The 18,689-nt window shown below is 38.4% G+C and overlaps 1 protein-coding gene across 3 annotated transcripts in view; it reads right to left on the bottom strand.

The window, feature by feature from the left end:
- The window catches only part of Rassf6 (Ras association domain family member 6), a 62,301-nt gene that overhangs the window by 32,443 nt on the left and 11,169 nt on the right, over positions 1–18,689 (bottom strand). For 2 of the 3 annotated variants that reach the window (XM_074042018.1, XM_074042020.1), the window contains exons 3-4: positions 4,626–4,704; positions 1,407–1,549 (exon numbers count right to left, since the gene is read on the bottom strand). In XM_074042018.1, the coding sequence (XP_073898119.1) occupies positions 1,407–1,549; positions 4,626–4,704 (222 nt within the window). Of the gene's footprint in view, positions 1–1,406; positions 1,550–4,625; positions 4,705–11,398; positions 11,455–18,689 lie in introns of all 3 variants that reach the window. The other variant, XM_074042019.1, reaches the window with a different exon arrangement.

The raw sequence follows: 18,689 nt of genomic DNA, 5'->3' as shown, positions 1-18,689 counted from the left end.
TAGTCAGAAGTGGAGGAGACGGCTGTCACCCAAAGAGAAGGTAATTTAAGCACAGGTCTCTGGGGACCTCATTTGGTGCTATATATTTAGCCCCCTCTTTTTGCTGGGCACCTGGATGCAAAGATGATTCAAGGAGTGTTCTCTACCATCCAGAAGATGACACTGTAGATGGGGAGATACACGTGTAAAAATGCAATGAACTGCATACTCCAGAGGTGATATAGAAAAGTGGTCAATGTACCTAGTATGGACTGAGGGATCATGAAAAGCTTTTGGGAGAATGTGTGACCTGACCTGAATCTGAAGAATGGTTAGAAGAGTCAGGCAAATGGGTGTTGAAAAGCATGCCAACTTCCAGGCTAAGCTAAGTGAGCAAGACACTGGATGATGTGATGTGATTAGGGAATTCAAAATGTTCAGTATTGCTGGAGCATAATATTTGAGAAAGTCATGGTGGGCCTAAATATTTTCTCCAAAAAAAGAGCAGACTTCTCTTGAGGTGACAACTAGTTTTCTTTAGTTGTGGTCAAAGATCAGATAGGGCAAATTATCCTATCAGCTATTTCTCCATTCTCACCTCTGATGGAACCCTAACTCATCCAGTAATGAGGATGAAAGGTGTGAAGAGAAGGCTTAGCATTTCAAGGTATATAAAAAGGGAGATGAGTTACAAAGCTAAGAACCAAAAAGGAAGAAGGAAGGAATGAAGGAATAGAGGAAGGAGGAAGGAAGGAAGGAAGGAAGGAAGGAAGGAAGGAAGGAAGGAAGGAAGGAAGGAAGGAATTTTTGTAATTTCTACTGGAAATGTTATCTCATTTTTCTAAAAATTATAAATAGCAATGACAAAAATCAACACAACAGAGTTATTAAAGGTACAATTGCATAAACCAATGCAGGGAACTGTTTTGTATTCTTATTCAGCTTCAAATGTACTTTATTGTGCTCTGTTGAACAGGTTCAGGACAAACAGATAGAGCATAATTTATCATTCCTTCCAGAAAACAGGAAGAGTACTTTGTTCCAAAGAGGAGAATTTTAAAATTTATCCTCCTTTTTATTGGGAGACCAGGCCAGAGCTAACCAAATACGGCCTTTACAATTGTCTTTTTCAATGAAGCAATGCAGTCTTGCAAGAGAAAGCATACAGCAGAGGGGGGTCAAGAAACACAGGCTTGAAAGCCCACAGAATGAAGGTCCATTGTGGTTCTGCACAGAAGTTGGGCACCTTGCACAAACTGCCTCACTTCAAAGAGCCCTGGTTTCTGAATAACTAATTCCTGGAGTTGCTGGAGGAATCACGTGAGATTGAGCTGTACATAACAAGCTTAAGCTCCCTTTAAGACCACACACACTAAAAGTAGATATGAAGATCATTGAAAGACTTAAAAGCATGAAAGACAGCTTACCCTTTGCTGGAAAAGGCATCGGGTGACTTTGACAGAGTAAAACAAGAGATTTGCTTCTCATCTTGTATTTTCAGCTGTATAGGCCGTTTTACTCCCCAGGAAATGTCCAATATTCCTTCAACAATTAGTTTCCCATCTTCAGTCTAAGAAAGAAACCAATAATTCTCATTTTTAAAAATTATTTATAAAAGGTAAATGCTTTAACTGAAGATGAGGAAATTAAGTCTATAAGAAATCCTAATGGGCCAAAAAATTCTCTTGGGGGACCATTTGACTTCTCAATTTTCTGCAAAATAATTCTGATTTTTGAAACATTCTTTTATTTCTGAAAGCAGCTGTACCTGGCAAAGTAAGTCAAAATGACAATGGCATGTCCACAAGAGGGTGGAGTATGTTAAAATGTTTTCTGAACTGATTCTTGGATAAAGTGGAATTTTAATGCTTTAATTGTTTTAAATTAAGGCGGATTTATTATGAAAGAACAAGTGTACCCGGGATAGCAGGTTGGGCAATGGTGATGTGAGAGGGGATGAGGAAGGTGAGATATAATTGGGAAAGATTTTTTGAAATGCATTTCCCCAAATCCACCTCCCTTTATTTCAGCCCCCACAATTTACAGCAGATATCAGGACTCAGTGGGAGGGAACATTGTATTTTATTGTTGCTTTTCAAATAGGGTATTATTATGTATCCCAGTGTGGTCTGGAACTCTAGGATCTTCCTGCCTCAGCCTCCTGAGTGCAGGGATTACAGGTAGAGCCCCTGCCCAGCTTGGGAACTTTGTATTTTGAAAAGCTCCATCAGACGACTTTCTCCCTTGCCAGGCAAAAACCATTTGCCCAACACCACTACCAGCTATCCTCAACCCTTTCTGCTTCCCAGGCTCAGCTCAGCACTGGCTGCAAAATAGGTGCTTCCCATAGCTGCTGAGTAATGAATGCTCCAGTGGCTGCTCAGAGCATTAATAATTTGCTCCAGGCCACAAGCAGTCACGTCCTGAAGGGCGAGCACAGAGGAAATGTGGACTGACTCACCTCAACACCTGCTTCTCCACCATAGAGTCAGGATAAAAAGTGAAGCTTTCATTTGTGGAAGAGGAGGTAGGTCAGGACTCCTTGGCCTGGATATGGTTAGACAGTGGGACCAGCCCTGGGAGCAAAGGTAGGACTCATTTGCAGCTGCTCCATGGAAGAACTGAATGTGATGGACACTGTCCTTCCTAGGTTGATTCAGGTTAAAAGCAACCTTGGTGGAGGCAGAAAGGGAGCTTGAACTGGGAGCGTTCCAATACTGGATGGCACAATGACTCCAAAATCTACTCTTGGAAATGGGCTGCTACCACTGACTGCAGTGGAACAGATGACTTTACTTCACCACCCTCTCAGTCAGTAAAACTGATTGTAAACTGAGATTATTAGTTGATGACAAATAATATATATATTTGGTAATATAGTGTATCATTAACAGCATGGATTCTCTGGGTATAAAAAAATTAAAGCAGATGTAAAAACTGAACTGAACTAGAAATTTGAACAAACAGCTATTGAGAGACTGAGAGGCTGTATATTCATTTCTAAAAGAGTAAACAGAACGAATTTAACTTAAAAAGTTATGCAGAGTAAGTAAAATAGTGTAAGGGAAAAGACTATAAAATGATATATATATATATGAATAATATCTGTGAAAAATGAATAGCATTTTAAGAATTTTAAATTAGAAATAGTATAACACAAGAAGGAACTACCATGCAAAGAAAAATGAGCAAGTGAATATATATAAAGAAATATTAACAAAAATATTAATAAAACATATTGCTACAGAGTTTATTTTCTAATCTATTTTTCTCTTTTATACCTAAAACACCTGTTCTGTTAGTAATGTACTATTGTTTTAGAAGCTTTGGAAATATAGAAACTAACCAATTGGTCAATTAATATAAAATCTACCAACTCCTGTTCCTATGAAAAATTGACTGTTACACACCATAAATAACTCAATTCTTATTTGAGAACACAAGGAGAACTCCTGACTCTGGAAAGAGACAGAACTGTTTTTAAATTCTGGCTCTGCTGCTTCCTAGCTGTGTGATCTTGGACAAGCTGCTGACCACCTTTAAGCCTAGGCTTCATTTTCTGAAAAGTGGACATTATAATAATCCCTAACTTTTAAGAATGAAATCAATAGGTGCTCAATAAGTATTATTGCTTCTTATTTCTTTGGCTAGTAAGCCTGAAATGTTTTTAAAGTAGGGACATTTCTTTATAAAGAGCTTATTTTCTTTAATATTATTAAATTTGTGAAGTAATTAAAATGCACAATTGAGCTAAATCATTTAAACTCTGTCGTAAAGGCTAGAGAGCTTTGTAAATTTTCTTTTCAAATTGTAAATTTAAGCCAGATTATGGTGGCCTAAATTCTATGATGTACCATCAAACTTGAGGATAAATCAGGGGTAGAAAAATCTAATGTTCTCTGGGGCCAGAAAGATAATGTAAATATGTAAAATGAACCCCATCAGAATATAAGACTGAGTAAAGGGACCTGTGGAGAAAGAAACATTTCACTTAAAAAAGAGAAACAAAAAGAATAAAAATGGAATGCTAAGGTCAGTATATAGTAACAAACCATCTGCATCCTTAAAAATGCTTTCTGGACTCAGAATTACCTGAACTGTTTCTTTAACATTTTAAAATCTGTTTTTATTTTGGTGTAGTGCACATTCATTGGAATTTAACTGATCCATTTTAACAACCAAACCAAACTTGATGTTACAGGTACATCATGATTTGTTTGACTAATCCCTAATGTGTAGAGACTTAAGATATCATCACATTTCCTCCATTACAAAAAATGTCACAACAAATACTCTTCTATATTAATCCCGGTGCATTTGTAAGAAAGTTATGATAGCATTCTAATGAAATTGCTGTTCAAATCATTCTCCATTGTTTGAGAAACTCTCCATTTTTAATATGGAAAGTAAATAGGTCATTGCAGTTATTTTTAAAATTTTTTTAATATCAAAAATGCCTACAAAATCACATGTGTTCTAGGCCTAGTATTTTGTGCTGTAGTCTAAAAACAAACAGAATAACAGAATCAAGTTAAAGATTTACCTGTTTTTCCCAGACCTCTTACGTAGCTAAATTATAGACTCTAAGTCACTCTTCTGCATGTTTATAGAACTTTTTTCTGAGGCAAAGTATTTCAGGGGCTTACCTGTCCATATAAAATATGCAGATTTTTCTGGTTCTCATAAAATATGTTATAGGTCTTCAATAAAGTATTAAGTTGTTCCCTGAAAAATAAATATCACATCCAGTTATAATCAGTTACTATTAAAAGGCAATAATAGGGCTGGGATGTAGCTCGGTGGTACATGCTTGCCTAGCATATGCGAGGCCCTGGGTTTGATCCCAGCACCAAAAAAAGAAAGACAAAAAAAAAAAAAGACAGTAATAACACTTTCAGTGCATAAAAATATGTGATAGAATGATTTGATGGAATCTTTATTATGCTGTCACTTAAACTTAAGGTAGGTCACTGACAATCAAAGCAGACTTATAATATCAATAAACACTGAAGATGCTAATTCATATATCAAAACCAGAGCAGGGAAGGTGATTGAGGATGAGAGTGGTATGGAGAGCATGCTGGAGCAGGGGGCAGCCACAAAGCCAATTTGATTTTACATTTTTTCGTTTCGTTCTATAACATTTAAACAACCTGAATTAAGCACCTAGCAGGTACCTGACACTGTTACAGCAATGGTTAAGGAATGGTCGTTACTCCTGAGGAACCTCACCCTTACGGGCAGGTGGGCTCTGGCAGCAGGAGCACTAGTTCCTGCCACACCTCTGTCCTCTCTCTGCTCACATCTGGAGATACATAGTGTCTCTCAGTTGGATTGCTGCAATGGCCTCCCTGTATCTGTTGTGTGTTCTTAACTGCAGGAATTGTATTAATGCAACCGTAACCATCTCTCTCCTTTGCTCCGATCTCTCCAAAGCCATCCTTTTATACAGAATACAATCCAAGGTTTTTGCAAGGACGTAAAGGGATAGATGTGAGCTGGTTTTCTGTCACCTCTTCCATGTCATTCTCTACTACTCCTTCCTTCACTTACCACATTGAGACCTTCTTGATTTTCCTTTAATATTCTAGACATACTCCCACCTCTAGACATACTCCCACCTCAGGCCTTTAAACCTGCAGTCTCTCCATTCAGAATGACCCCCTCCTCTCACCATCTCCTTGCTAGCTTATTCTTTATAAAGCCACCTTTTCAAGGAGTCTGTCTTCTGTTAAGTCTTTGTTGTTGTTGTTGTTTTGGAACAGTTCAGTCTGGCTTGGAACTTGCTATGTAGCCCAGGCTGTTCTCTCTACTATCATCATGTCTCAGCCTCTGCGTGGGAATGCTGGTATTACAGGAATATGCCACCGTGCCTGGCCTGGCTTCATAGAGTCTTTCTTGACCACCAAATCTAAAAGTTTGCCTTCTTCCAACATTTCGTATCTTGCTTTCCTACTTTACTTCTGCCCCGAGTCATTATCTAACCTTTTACAAATTTTGCTTATTTATCTTTGTGTTCTGTTTTCTCCACTAGAATGCAGCTCCATGGGTAGGGATATTTACAGGTTCTATTCATACTACATCTGTGCCTTCTAGAATATTTTGTACATAGCAGGAGCTCAATAGATTATGGTTGAATGAAATTATCTGAAAATTCTCTTCCTAATAACCAATAACAAAGGGAGAAAAACAATTTCACACCAGCATTTCTGTGATCAAAAATCTCATGACATGAAAATTCAAGTATTTCAATGGCAAGAATCCCCTTGATCCTCAAATCTCTATCTCCTTCTCATTGGACTTGTGGCTTCACGAGGGTAGGGTAGGAAGTTTGGCCAATTTTATTCACCACTATGTTCCCTGTGCTTAGAGCAGAAATTTATTCATAGTAGGCTCGTATTTGATAAAAACTGAATGAATATTAAATGACAGGATTTCCATATATTGACTTTATATGTTTGATATCATGTAAATATGCTGGACTTTTCTCACTTGCAATTTTACATGTACGCATTTCCAAGGAAAATAAATACCACACAACTTCCATAGAAAAAGATTCTATAGAAGTCTTCTCTGCCATTGTTCTATTTCCCAAATGGGTCATTCTAAAGATTTAACAATAATGAATATTTCTGTTCTAAATATCATTGGGTGCACTGATTTTGTTTCCTTGAGTTCATGACTATGGGATATTTTCCTAAAAACTGTACTACTGATAAAGAGCCAGAGAGCACTGTTATAGCTCTCAAAACTGAGGGCCAGAGCACCACATAGAAATTTCGGGTTCATTTGGGATGCAATTCCTGATATGCTGAGCTGGGAGAGCTATTATGAAAGCAAATGAAGCTCTCTATAATCTTATTCCCTCAGCTTCTGTCGCTGATAAAATTGAATTACACAATATAGTACAAGTAACCTTCAATGTTTTTACTCCAGGACCTTCTAAAGTTGGAAAATGTTTCTGTACCTGAACAGAGTCTGATAAATCTACTGAAATAAGGCTCCAAGTGACCCAGGGAGTTGACATTTGTGGTCTTGGACTGCCTGTTTTGTAAATAAAGTTTTATTGGAGTCTACTCGTACTAATTTGTTTGCTTATTGTTTATAGCTGCTTTCCTTTTATAAAAGCAGAGCTGAGTGTTTGTGACAACAACTGCATGGTCCACAAAGCCTAAAATATTTATAATCTGGCCCTTAGCAGAGAAAGCCTGCCAATCCATTCTGTATTGTGTAACACAGGGTAACTGGATACCACCGAAGTCTTCTACCTCTTTCTCACTAGGAACAGGATCTTTCTGATTATTGTGGCACCTTGATGAATTTTGGAGCATGGAAGTTTAGAGTTCAGTAAACTCAAGTATTGAAATAAGATTAGGTAAGTTAATGGTGTAAGGTGAAGTAAGAGGTCAGGAAGGAAAATTTAGAACTATAGCAATGGTGAACAAATTCCAAAAGTGAGCCTTTTAATTGTGTGTCTCTTACCAGAGATACTTTTGAAGATGATTAATCAAGTTTATGCTCCTCTTTTAGAGGTGCAACCCAGAACTCACTGTGCAGTATGAGTTTTGATGCATATAAGAAGGAATATGGTGAAAAAAGATTATGCACCTGATAAACTAATGGATCTAATATCAAATAGGAACAAAATGTCAGCTTGCAACATGCTAACTTGATTGGTTGGCAACCTGGCCCACAAGGAGCTGTCCAATTGGTCATTTGTGTCTGTTGACTGATTCAAATTGTCCTTGCTAACAGAAGGCCTCATGAATGGTCATTCATACACACCAGGATCACTACGTGAGCACAGTCTGGAACCCTAAATCATATGTGGAAGGTGGATAAGAGCTTTAAGATACCTATGGTGAACTTGCAAGAGAAACAACACAAAGAAGGACATGCCATCATTTCTGTCAGAAAACTTGGAGAGTTGTGATTCTAACAGTACTACATGTAAAATCAGGAAAGATGAGAGTGAGCACTATGCATAACTTGAGAACCTTAGAATTCACTCTGCAGGTTATGGGTAGCCACTGAAGGTTCTAGGTAAGAGTAAGACAGGATGATATTAAGGCCCATTAGGTAGAGAGTTGAATATGAATTTCAGCACGAGACGAGACGGAAGTAGTGAGGTGGGTGAAACCATTGCAGCAGCAATCTAGGGTAGAGAGGCAGGAACAAGGCTGGTGTTCCACAGAAAGATGATTAAGTGTTCCATGTATAAGCAAGGATCTAAAGTCTATAAGGGACCTCAAATAACTACAGTATAGGGATTTATGGTTTAGGAGACTCAAAATATTATCAAGGCTTTTCCTTGTCAGGAAAGGGGACACTGATTCAATATATACTGTGACATGACCTGTCAGTAGTTATTCTAACAGAATTTTCAGTCTATTTAAAAGAGCCACCTCCTAATAAAGGAAAAAAAAATATGCCTCTGTCTCCCTTAGCCTCTAAAGAGTTCTTACCCAGTGTAGACCAGCTTCTTAGCACAGGTTGCTCAATTACCCTAACAAAGTTTTTAAATGGTTTCCAAGAAATGGCTTCCACATCCAGTCTTCTCTGTTTATAAACTAGGGATATCTAGAGACCACAGCAAGGTCCAAGAAATAGACACAAGGTTCAAGCATACTTTATAGGTGAGCTATAAGACACTGATCTTCTAAGAAAAGATCTTTTTTGACGGGGGAGGGCAGGAGAAGCACAAAGTATCACATCACAATATACAATAAGGATTTGTTTTAAACAGCATCACACACTTTATCAGATGGGTGGGGCTTTTACTGAGGTGTTTTAAACTGAGTAATGCCAAACTTCCATTTAACCTGAACTTTTAACTAAACACAGGACCAACAGCTTCTCCAGGATAGAAGCTGGCACTCTGACACTGGCAGGGCACGGAGAAGATCCTAGTAGATTCTGATGGATGCCTAGAATTCTCCATCACAGCCTCTGAAACAGAGCTAACTCTCTTTGACCCCTCCAGGGGGTGGCAGGTGTGGGGAAGGCCACAGAGGAGGTCTCAGGGCACTTGTTTGTTAAGGTTCCAGCTCAGCTTTAGAGAGCAATAGCAGATCCAGAGTTACCTGTAAAACGCTTAGGTGTACTTTGTACTTTGTGACCTGAATTGCAGCTGCTCAGCAGATGGGAATTATCCACGTCATGATGTTTACCGTGAGTAATGGATTTAACAAGAAATGAGTTCCTCCATCTTATCAGGCTATTTAGCTAGCCAGAAGAAACTCTTTTTATTTGATTTTGTAAAACTTTAATAAACATGGGCATGGGGCAAGATGATGAGTGCGAGTGAATTATGCCTCATATCCATTGGTACATGAATGTCAGATATTAGTTGTAATTAGAGTGCTTCCCCTTGCTTTTATGATTACAGTATAATTAAGTGGATATCCTACTCCTTCCCTGGAAACTAAAGAATTCTGTCCAATTCTTGACTCTTATAATGTGGACCCAATACAGGCAAAGTACAAATACTGTCACATGCTGTAACCTGACACTAACTTCAAAGTCTGCCATGTGACACAAATAAACTTCAGGGGAAAACACAACCCAATTTAGCTGCCAAAGGCACATTTGGCCGTTGACCACACTTGGCTGCACTTCCTGGGTTTGTGTTACTCCTGCCTCTTGGAGACTTGTTGGAAAATGTTTAAGTCAGGCAACCGCTGAACTGCAACATGGCTGGCTGAGCATCAGGAATAACTGCTGCATGTGTTGCCGTGTTTAAGAGTAGGGACCGGAAACACTTGAGAGAATCTCTTTGACAGATGAAAAACTGAGGCAAAATAAAAACGCTCACTTGTTCTGTTGCATATTTAGCTTTCTTTTACCAGTTGACTTTGTTCATAATGTTAAATTTTAGCAATTAAATTATTTAACAATTTCATGTTAGGCTCAAAAACTGAATTTGAAACTTTATGTTTTTATAAAATAACTGAATTAAACATGTAAAGGTAACAAATTGATTATTTTCTGGGATTAAGTGTATGATTTTTAACTTATGTGTTATAATGCTGTATACTTTCCGAATTACATAATGAGTATGCAATGTAGTCATGATTTTTTTCATAATTTAACATCCACAAAACTCAGTATAGACTATTGTTTGTTTTTGGAAGGTGGAGTTAGGAAGTGTGAGGACAATAGAAAAGAATAAGAAAAGCCTTATGGTTAATTCATTTGCCAAGACAAATCTTCATTTCATATTACTGAAGTCTGCAAGCAGTGGCTGAATTTTCTGAGCCCACTTTCTCCTTCACTACTTGAATCCTGGAATTAAGATTGTGAAGGTTCACAGCTCTTCTTCCATAAGCAACAATGGTGCCAGGTCTTCTTTCCTTTGTCCTGGCTCAACTGATGAAGAAAGAACAGTGCCTTTCAACCTGTGCATAGAGACCTTGCTCAGCTAGGGAAGTAGATTTTTCACTTTTCCATTGCGAACAAAGGGATTAGTTTCCCAATCTAAACACTGAGAAGGTGGAGGAGAGGAGGGCTATTCTGGCCAAAGTAAGAATGCAAACCTTAATATTATTTTCAAGGAGCTCCACATTGTACCTAACTCTCCTGACCTCACAGTGCTGAGGAGGGGCACATGCACCAAAGGCTCTGTCCTTTTTGAAGAGGAAAAGTTTCCCACTTTTCCAACAACTCTGCTAGAGTATCATGAATTACTGCTGGGGTTGGTGGGTTGATTTATTGCTCTGCTCTTACAAGAGTTGTCCTTAGATCTTAATCCTTCAATGCTGACTGCCGATAAAAAAAAAAACGCACCCAGGAGTTTCACTCAATCTATTAGTTATGTAATCAATGAGGTAATTAAATCCATACTTGTCTTATTCACAACACAAAACCACCCTTCATTAATAGAAGTCTCAGCTTCTCTCAGATCCTCAACTCTTGGGATTCAAATAAGAGCAAAGGGATTAAAGATTAAGGAATGATGCCACAATATTAAAAAGGAATTTGCAGTGGTGATGTCTAGTCAGCAGACACAAAACCAAGAAAACGCTCAAAATGTGTTAACTATGCAAACTCCCCAATTTGAGCACGTGCTCTAGGGTCACTAGATAATGATAAGGCATGGGAAGGATTAAAAGGGGGAGGCAAAGGAGGATGGCACAATTGTTTTAACGCTAATGCATCTAAAGAAACCAGAAATGTGTCCTAGTTCTGATATATGACTTTTTGTTTGTTAGTTTGACCATTTTGCTTTGTTTTTTTGAGATAGGGTCTTGCTATGCGGCCCAGGCTAGGCTTGAATTTGTGATTTTTCTTTCCTTTGCTTCCCTGATCCTGGGAGTGTATGTGTGTGCCACCATACCTGGCTCTGACTATTTTTAAGAGGATCTCTTTATAAAGGTAAACATCAATATTTGGTATGCTGTGCCCTAGCATGTTTTCCTACCTGAGAAGAGAGGAGGCGCTCACCTTCTCCTTTCTCTTCATGCTTGGCTCCCAAAACTTTAAAAACAAATTTAAGGAGTTAGTAGGCATAGTAAGAACTTTCTCAACGGAACCCCAGCAGCACAGCAACTAAGACATAGCATAGATAAATGGGACCTCATAAAACTAAAAAGCTTCAGTTCATCAAAAGAAATGGTCTCTAAACTGAAGAGAACACCCACAGAGTGGGAGAAAATATTTGTCAGCTACACATCAGACAAAGGACTGATAACCAGAATATACAGGGAACTTAAAAAACTAAATTCTCCCAAAACTAATGAACCAATAAAGAAATGGGCAAGTGAACTAAACAGAATTTTCTCAAAAGAAGAAATTCAAATGGCCAAAAAACACATGAAAAAATGCTCACCATCTCTAGCAATAAAGGAAATGCAAATTAAAACCACACTAAGATTCCATCTCACCCCTGTTAGAATAGCCATCATCAGCAACACCACCAACAACAGGTGTTGGCGAGGATGCGGGGAAAAAGGAACCTTCTTACACTGTTGGTGGGAATGTAAACTAGTACAACCACTCTGGAAAAAAATTTGGAGGCTACTTAAAAAGCTAGACATTGATGTACCATTTGATCCAGCAATACCACTCTTGGGGATATACCCAAAAGACTGTGACACAGGTTACTCCAGAGGCACTTGCACATCCATGTTTATTGTGGCACTATTCACAATAGCCAAGTTATGGAAACAGCTAAGATGCCCCACTACTGACGAATGGATCAAGAAAATGTGGTATCTATACACAATGGAATTCTATGTAGCCATGAAGAAGAACGAAATGTTATCATTCGCTGGTAAATGGATGGAATTGGAGAACATCATTCTGAGTGAGGTTAGCCTGGCTCAAAAGACCAAAAATCGTATGTTCTCCCTCATATGTGGACATTAGATCAAGGGCAAACACAACAAGGGGATTGGACTATGAGCACATGATAAAAGCGAGAGCACACAAGGGAGGTGTGAGGATAGGTAAAACACCTAAAAAATTAGCTAGCATTTGTTGCCCTCAATGCAGAGAAACTAAAGCAGATACATTAAAAGCAACTGAGGCCAATAGGAGAAGGGGACCAGGAACTAGAGAAAAGTTTAGATCAAGAAGAATTAACCTAGAAGGTAGCACACATGCACAGGAAATTAATGTGAGTCAACTCCCTGTATAGCTATCCTTATCTCAACCAGCAAAAACCCTTGTTCCTTCCTATTATGCTTATACTCTCTCTTCAACAAAATTAGAGATAAGGGTAAAATAGTTTCTGGGGTGGGAGGAGAGGGAGGGGGCGGGGTGGGTGGTAAGGGAGGGGGTAGGGGCAGGGGGGAGAAATGACCCAAGCATTGTATGCACATATGAATAATAAAAATATAAAAATTAAAAAAAAAAAAACAAGTTTAAGTGGACAACCTGTTGTTCCAGTTGGCAGCTGCAATGAGCTGCTTCCCTATCAGACCTCATTTTTTGTCTCCATAAGCAGGTGACTTCCCAGTTGGGGCAACTTATGCGGCAAGTGGACAGGAAAGAGAGGGAAGGCTATTCTCAAACATCTCCTCCCTTGGCCTGAGACCCATAGAAGAAGGCTGGTTCCATACCCTCCCGCTGTTCACAAATCAGTAACAGTTTTTTATTTTGATACTAATCTAGAGACCTGAAACTTTTAACAATGTCAGGTTGATTTTTATTGTAGCTGTTTGCCTTGGGGGGAACAGATTGAGAAACAGTGATTGAGAAAACCCTGCTTGAAAGTTGAAGAAATATCTGGGTTTCATGGACAACATGAAAGGCAAATCAGCAGCACATTAGATAAGTGGTTCTTAAACTTGAACCAGCATTACAATCACCCAAAACGCTGATGGAAACAGATTGCTGAGCTGCATCCCCAAAGAGGCCTACAGAGAGGTCGAGGGTAGGCCCTGAGAATTTGCATTTCTGCCAGGTCCCCTAGTGCTAGCCCTGGAACCACACCTGGAGATTCACTCTTTTACATCTTAGGGCACTGAAAATCTAGGAGACATTATTCTTTTACGAAAGGGGAAGCCTTTCTACTGGCAGATTACAGGTTAAAATATGTGATCCTTCTAATTAGAACTTAAAATGATGACTTAAAATCAATCTAGAAATTTGTATTTACATTTAATTAGAGAGAAATGTTTTGTAGCTAATTATCTTGTCCCTTGATATGAAGATGATAGCTCAGGGGACACATGTGAAATCATATTAAAATCTTGACTGAATTCTTTGAGGTTGGTTATTTCTATATGCATTTGTATTCAATAAAACTTTATTGAGGGATTACTATGTAACAGATGATGTAATACATGCTGAGGGTACAGCAGTGTACAAAACCACTAGGCTCTGACCATGGTGAGACTTATTTTCTAGTAGAAGACAATGAAAGAAAGCAAAAGAACAAATAAAGGAAAAGTTTTATGAGAATAATAAAATAGGATTATGTGTTATGGTGTTTTGGAATAGAACATTTTGGAGAAAGTGGTCAGGAAGTCCAAAATATTAAACTGTGACCTCAGTATTGGGAAGGTGCCAGCCCTAGGAACAATCAGGACAGTCTTCAGGCAGGAAATGCATATGTCAAGTCTTGTATGTAGGACCCAGTTTGGCATGTTTGAAGGAGAAGAAAAAGAAAAGAGTGGTTGGAAATGAGATCCTCTAGGCCTGAGAAACTATGGTAAGGAGTTTGGATCTTATTCTGAGTACAACAGGCAACCCTGGAAGGGTTCAGGCAGCATAAAGAGATTTACGTGTGATTTATGTGGGAGAGAGACGTTCTAGCTGCTGAGAGAGAATGTACCTCAGGGGCAGGGAATGAAAGCAGGCAGCCTGAGGAGGTGGGCTATTACAGTTGTCCAGGCAAGAGATAATGGCAGCTTCCACTGGGTGGTTTAAAACAGTTGGATTTTGGAAGTGGAGCTGATGGCATGCTGTTAGGCTGAACACAGAGACAAAAAGAATGGAGCAATTAGGCTGGAACCTAGCTCATACCTGAGTCCTGCTTCTCATTTATCCCTGTTTTACTCTTACATTTCATGTTTTTCTACTATAAGCCTTACAGATTTTTTTAAAAGGCCAATCGCAAAACAAACATAGGTGTGCCATATATCACGAGGCATTGCTGGAGCAGATACAAGTTTGCTGTAAAACAAGAGCCTATGTGTATAAACAGATAGGGACTTTTGTGCTTCTTGAAAATAGATAGCTCTTCTGGACAATAGATAGCTTCAGAGTCTGATGCTCGTGTTTCCTAGGGAGGAGAAAATAATCCATGTAGTCTATTTAATGAAGTCTTTCACTTATTTACTGATAGGCCTTCCAGTCTACCCGGCGGGGAATCTTTCACCAGTGTTGGTCCTGGAGGGTGTGAAACATAGCAGACGCCCAGTGAGTCTCACAGCTATGGAGGTGAGCATGAGCTACAGACAGGAGCCTTCCTGACACACAGCCTCTTACATCCACTGACTCTTGCTTTGCTGTTCAGTGATGCTTCTATGACTTTGGCCACTGATTCTCTTCATTTTTTATGACATATATAATATACAATATTATCATTACTTAGCAGCCTTATTTTTTTCTGAGTGTCCTCCATCTATTGCCCAAACTATATCTGGAGAATATGTTTGATCGTATCAGGTACTTTGATTAACAACCTTAAATGTCTTTCCATTGCTCTTGGGATAAAACCCCAAGTCTTTAACACAGCAGGTATACTTCTACTAGTCCTTCTCTTGACTTGCTTTTCAGCCTCCTTTAAAGAAAGGCTTTCTCATGTCCTACAACTTATCACCTCAGCACTTTAACTTGCTGAAGCTCTGTTCTTTTCCATTCACTCCCCTGAAACTTGTTGGCTCCCTCCGCATTCAGATCTCAGTGCAAAGGTAGGTTCTAGGGAGAATCGGGTCTGTATTCTTTCCCGGAGCTAGGTTTGTTTCCCCTAGAACATTCACCTCAGTTTGTCTCAGGCCTTTGACCTATAGTTCTCAAAGTGGGATGCCCAGACCAGCAGCACCCACAGCACTGGGAATTTAGACATACAAATACTCACCCTACCAAACCTGCTGACTTAGAAACTCTGAGGAAGGGCCCAGAGCTCCGCATTTTAACAAGCCCTCCAGGTAATTCTGCCGGAGGTCCAAGGCTGAGATCTGCATGCTTTGAACTACAAAAGAAGGAGCCTCATCTCTTCTTTGCTCAAAATTGAATATTCTAGCTGCTCTTCTAGTACAGCTTCTGGCTCATGGCATGCTCTCAAATCATTTGTTTAGGGAATAAAATAAGAAAATTGAATCCTGATCTACTTTGCGAGTGAGGAGAGGACCTTCCACCAGTGTTAACTAACACACCCAGAAATTCAAGTAAATTCCATACTGCTGTAGTCTTTGAATTTTGATTTCAACAGACTTTCTATGGAAACATTTTCAGTGTATCTTGGAAAGGCCTTACTGCTCTAAACCAAGTTAAGTGATAAAATAGGAAATTGTTCAGTAGATAAATTTTACTGAGAATAACAGATTATTGTATTGATATGCTCAATGATGATTGATAATACATGTTTATTGGAAATATTGGAAATAAAGAAAGCTTAATAAATATCCTTTTTCACATATCTGAGGGTGATGCTACTGACCTTTTCATGATATAGTGACAGATGAATCATCCAATTTTTATAATAATTTCTCTTATTTTCACTAGATCATCAGCTAAGAATAATGTGATTTTTTTTAAGAACAATCTTCAATGTAGAAAAAAAAATCTAACTTTTAAAGGAGATGATTCTAAGCACATGTTTCAAATCCTTTGCCTCTTACTTTAAACTCTTGACTCCTTATAAAATGTCAGAGAGGCCTTCTTAACTTTTGTTAAAGTCAGATATTCTATGGTGTCAAGATACTGTCTCTTTATAAACCTACTTTCTGGGCTGGCTGAGGGGTTCAGTGTTCTTATTCCTTTGATCAGGGAAGACCCTGGACTCCTGGGCAAACAATGTCCTCTGGCTCTATGGGCCAGGTAGTAGGCAGCTTCAGGAACACTGGCTCTTTGTGTTTAATTTGTGTTGGAGGTGTAGGTGGCTGGTTCTTTTGTTTCAGCAAAGGGTGCTAACCAACACCCTTAGAAAAAGAAACTATTTGGAATAATGCACTTTTTGCTAAAATTTATTACATCATACTAATTAAACATATTTACCAAGGACGGGAATGCACATGTGCCTTTTGAGCTGCTATTAAAAGAGTCATAGTCTGCAAGAGTTTTTATATCAGGTTCCTAAGTAACAGAAAAAAGTCTGACAGGTTCTGAGAATGAAATCTGAGCTACATTTGAAACTGGATTTGAACTTCTTTTTCTGTTTTGTTTTTGTTTTCTAAATACAAGGCTGGCATTACCTCACCTGATTTCAGCCTGAAATGAAAGTACTTTGAAAGCAACCAGACAGAACCATTTTCTAGTTCAGAATATTTGCCACGTGAAGCAGCAAACAGTGATGCCTCCAGGCAATGGAACCGTACTCATTTGAGTGTGAAGCTAATATATGCCAACACCCTTTAGCCAGGAAGTTTCTGGCCTTAGAGAATTCTCATTTATTAGTTAGAAATGAGTGCTGTCTGGCCCACAGTGTCCTTGATATACAAGACTTTTTATTGTACTGAAAAATGTACATTCTCAAGAAATGTGCTGAAACCAAAATTTCAACTACGTAGAAGCTATTGTAATGTAAATTTCTGTTACTTAAATGTACTTATGTGTAGAAAAACTAAAACCTATTACTGGGTTGATAATTTCTGTTTTATTTGCCACGGGGCCTACTGCAGACAGGCGGCTGAAAAACTTCTTAAGTCATATGTGGTATCATCCGTGGCCAGTGGTATTGCTGTTTCTGGTAACAGTTTTGCAGAGATTTACTTTGGTTCCAGGAGTTTTGTTTATGTCAGGAAGTCAGAAGTTCTCAGACCCTTTCCTCCTCTGAGCAGTTTTCAGACTTCAGTACACATCAGAATCACCTGATTAGTTCTGGGGTGGAGTCCAGTGCCTGTACTGTGAGCAAGAATTTGACCCAGTGATGAAGGGGGTGAATTCAACTATGATATATTATAAGAATTTTTGTAAGTGTCACAGTGTACCTCTAGTACAACAACATATGCCTGTAATTCCTGCTATGTGGGAGGCCATAAGTAGGAGGATCATAGTCTTGAGGCTGGCCCTGGGCAAAAAAATGCAGGACGCTCTCTGAAAAATAACTAAACTCAATAAAGGGCTAGGGTTGTGTAGAGTACCTGCATAGAAAGTGCAAGGCTCTGAATTTAAACCTCAGTACTGCCAAAAAATAAACAAATAAATAAATATGTATATAGAGGTTTTTATATCATATTTTAAAGTTATCTGTAAGAAAAATTAATGTATTCTGGCTGAAGGCTATAACCATGCTATTTAATTATTTGTGTATTGCTTTCATAATTCAGAGTATTATCTATTTTTAATAATTTTCTAATTCACTTCATTTAAATATGTTTCATTTGTCCTAAGCAATAATATTTGTGAAATCAAAGATTGTATGTATTTATTATATTTTCCTAATACTTTACGTAAGTCTTTGAATAAAAAAATGATCATCCGTGTTTCAATTAAAATCATCTCATACACCAAAATCATCCTGGTGCTCCACTTTCAGAAACAACATGCCAAAGATACTTAGGACTTACCCTTAAAGGGTTTACATTCTACCCAGGAGAACTGAGCATCTGCACTAGCACGAGAGGCCAGGAGGCTTCCAGCTGCTGGTGGGGAAGTAAACTCATCTAGCTTTTTTGGGAAGCTTATTTGTGGTAAAAACGCTACATTTACTTGTGTACTTTGATCCAGGGATACTTCTCTGAATTAGCCTTGTTTATTAAAAACACTGGAGACATCTTGAAGAATAAAATTAAGGGAATGATTACAGTATGGCATTTCTACATCATTGAATGCTACTACATCAATTAAATCATTTTAGGAAGACTTTTTTAATTTTATGAGGAAATATTTGCAATATAATGCCAGGTCTGTAAAAGAAGATAGTGTGATCACAGCTTTGCAAAACAGAATCTTTGCAAGGTGAGGAATATACTAAAAATTAAGCAGTGCATGTTTTTCTGAGTGTTTGGTAGGGATACTTTTTATTCTTTCAATTTATATGTTTTAAAATTTTTCTCAGTTTTTATAATTACATAAATATATGTAACATACTAATGTAAAAT

The sequence above is a fragment of the Castor canadensis genome, chromosome 9, assembly GCF_047511655.1.
Source record: "Castor canadensis chromosome 9, mCasCan1.hap1v2, whole genome shotgun sequence".
NCBI lineage: Eukaryota > Metazoa > Chordata > Mammalia > Rodentia > Castoridae > Castor > Castor canadensis.
This window is presented reverse-complemented; position numbering and strand designations above follow the sequence as displayed.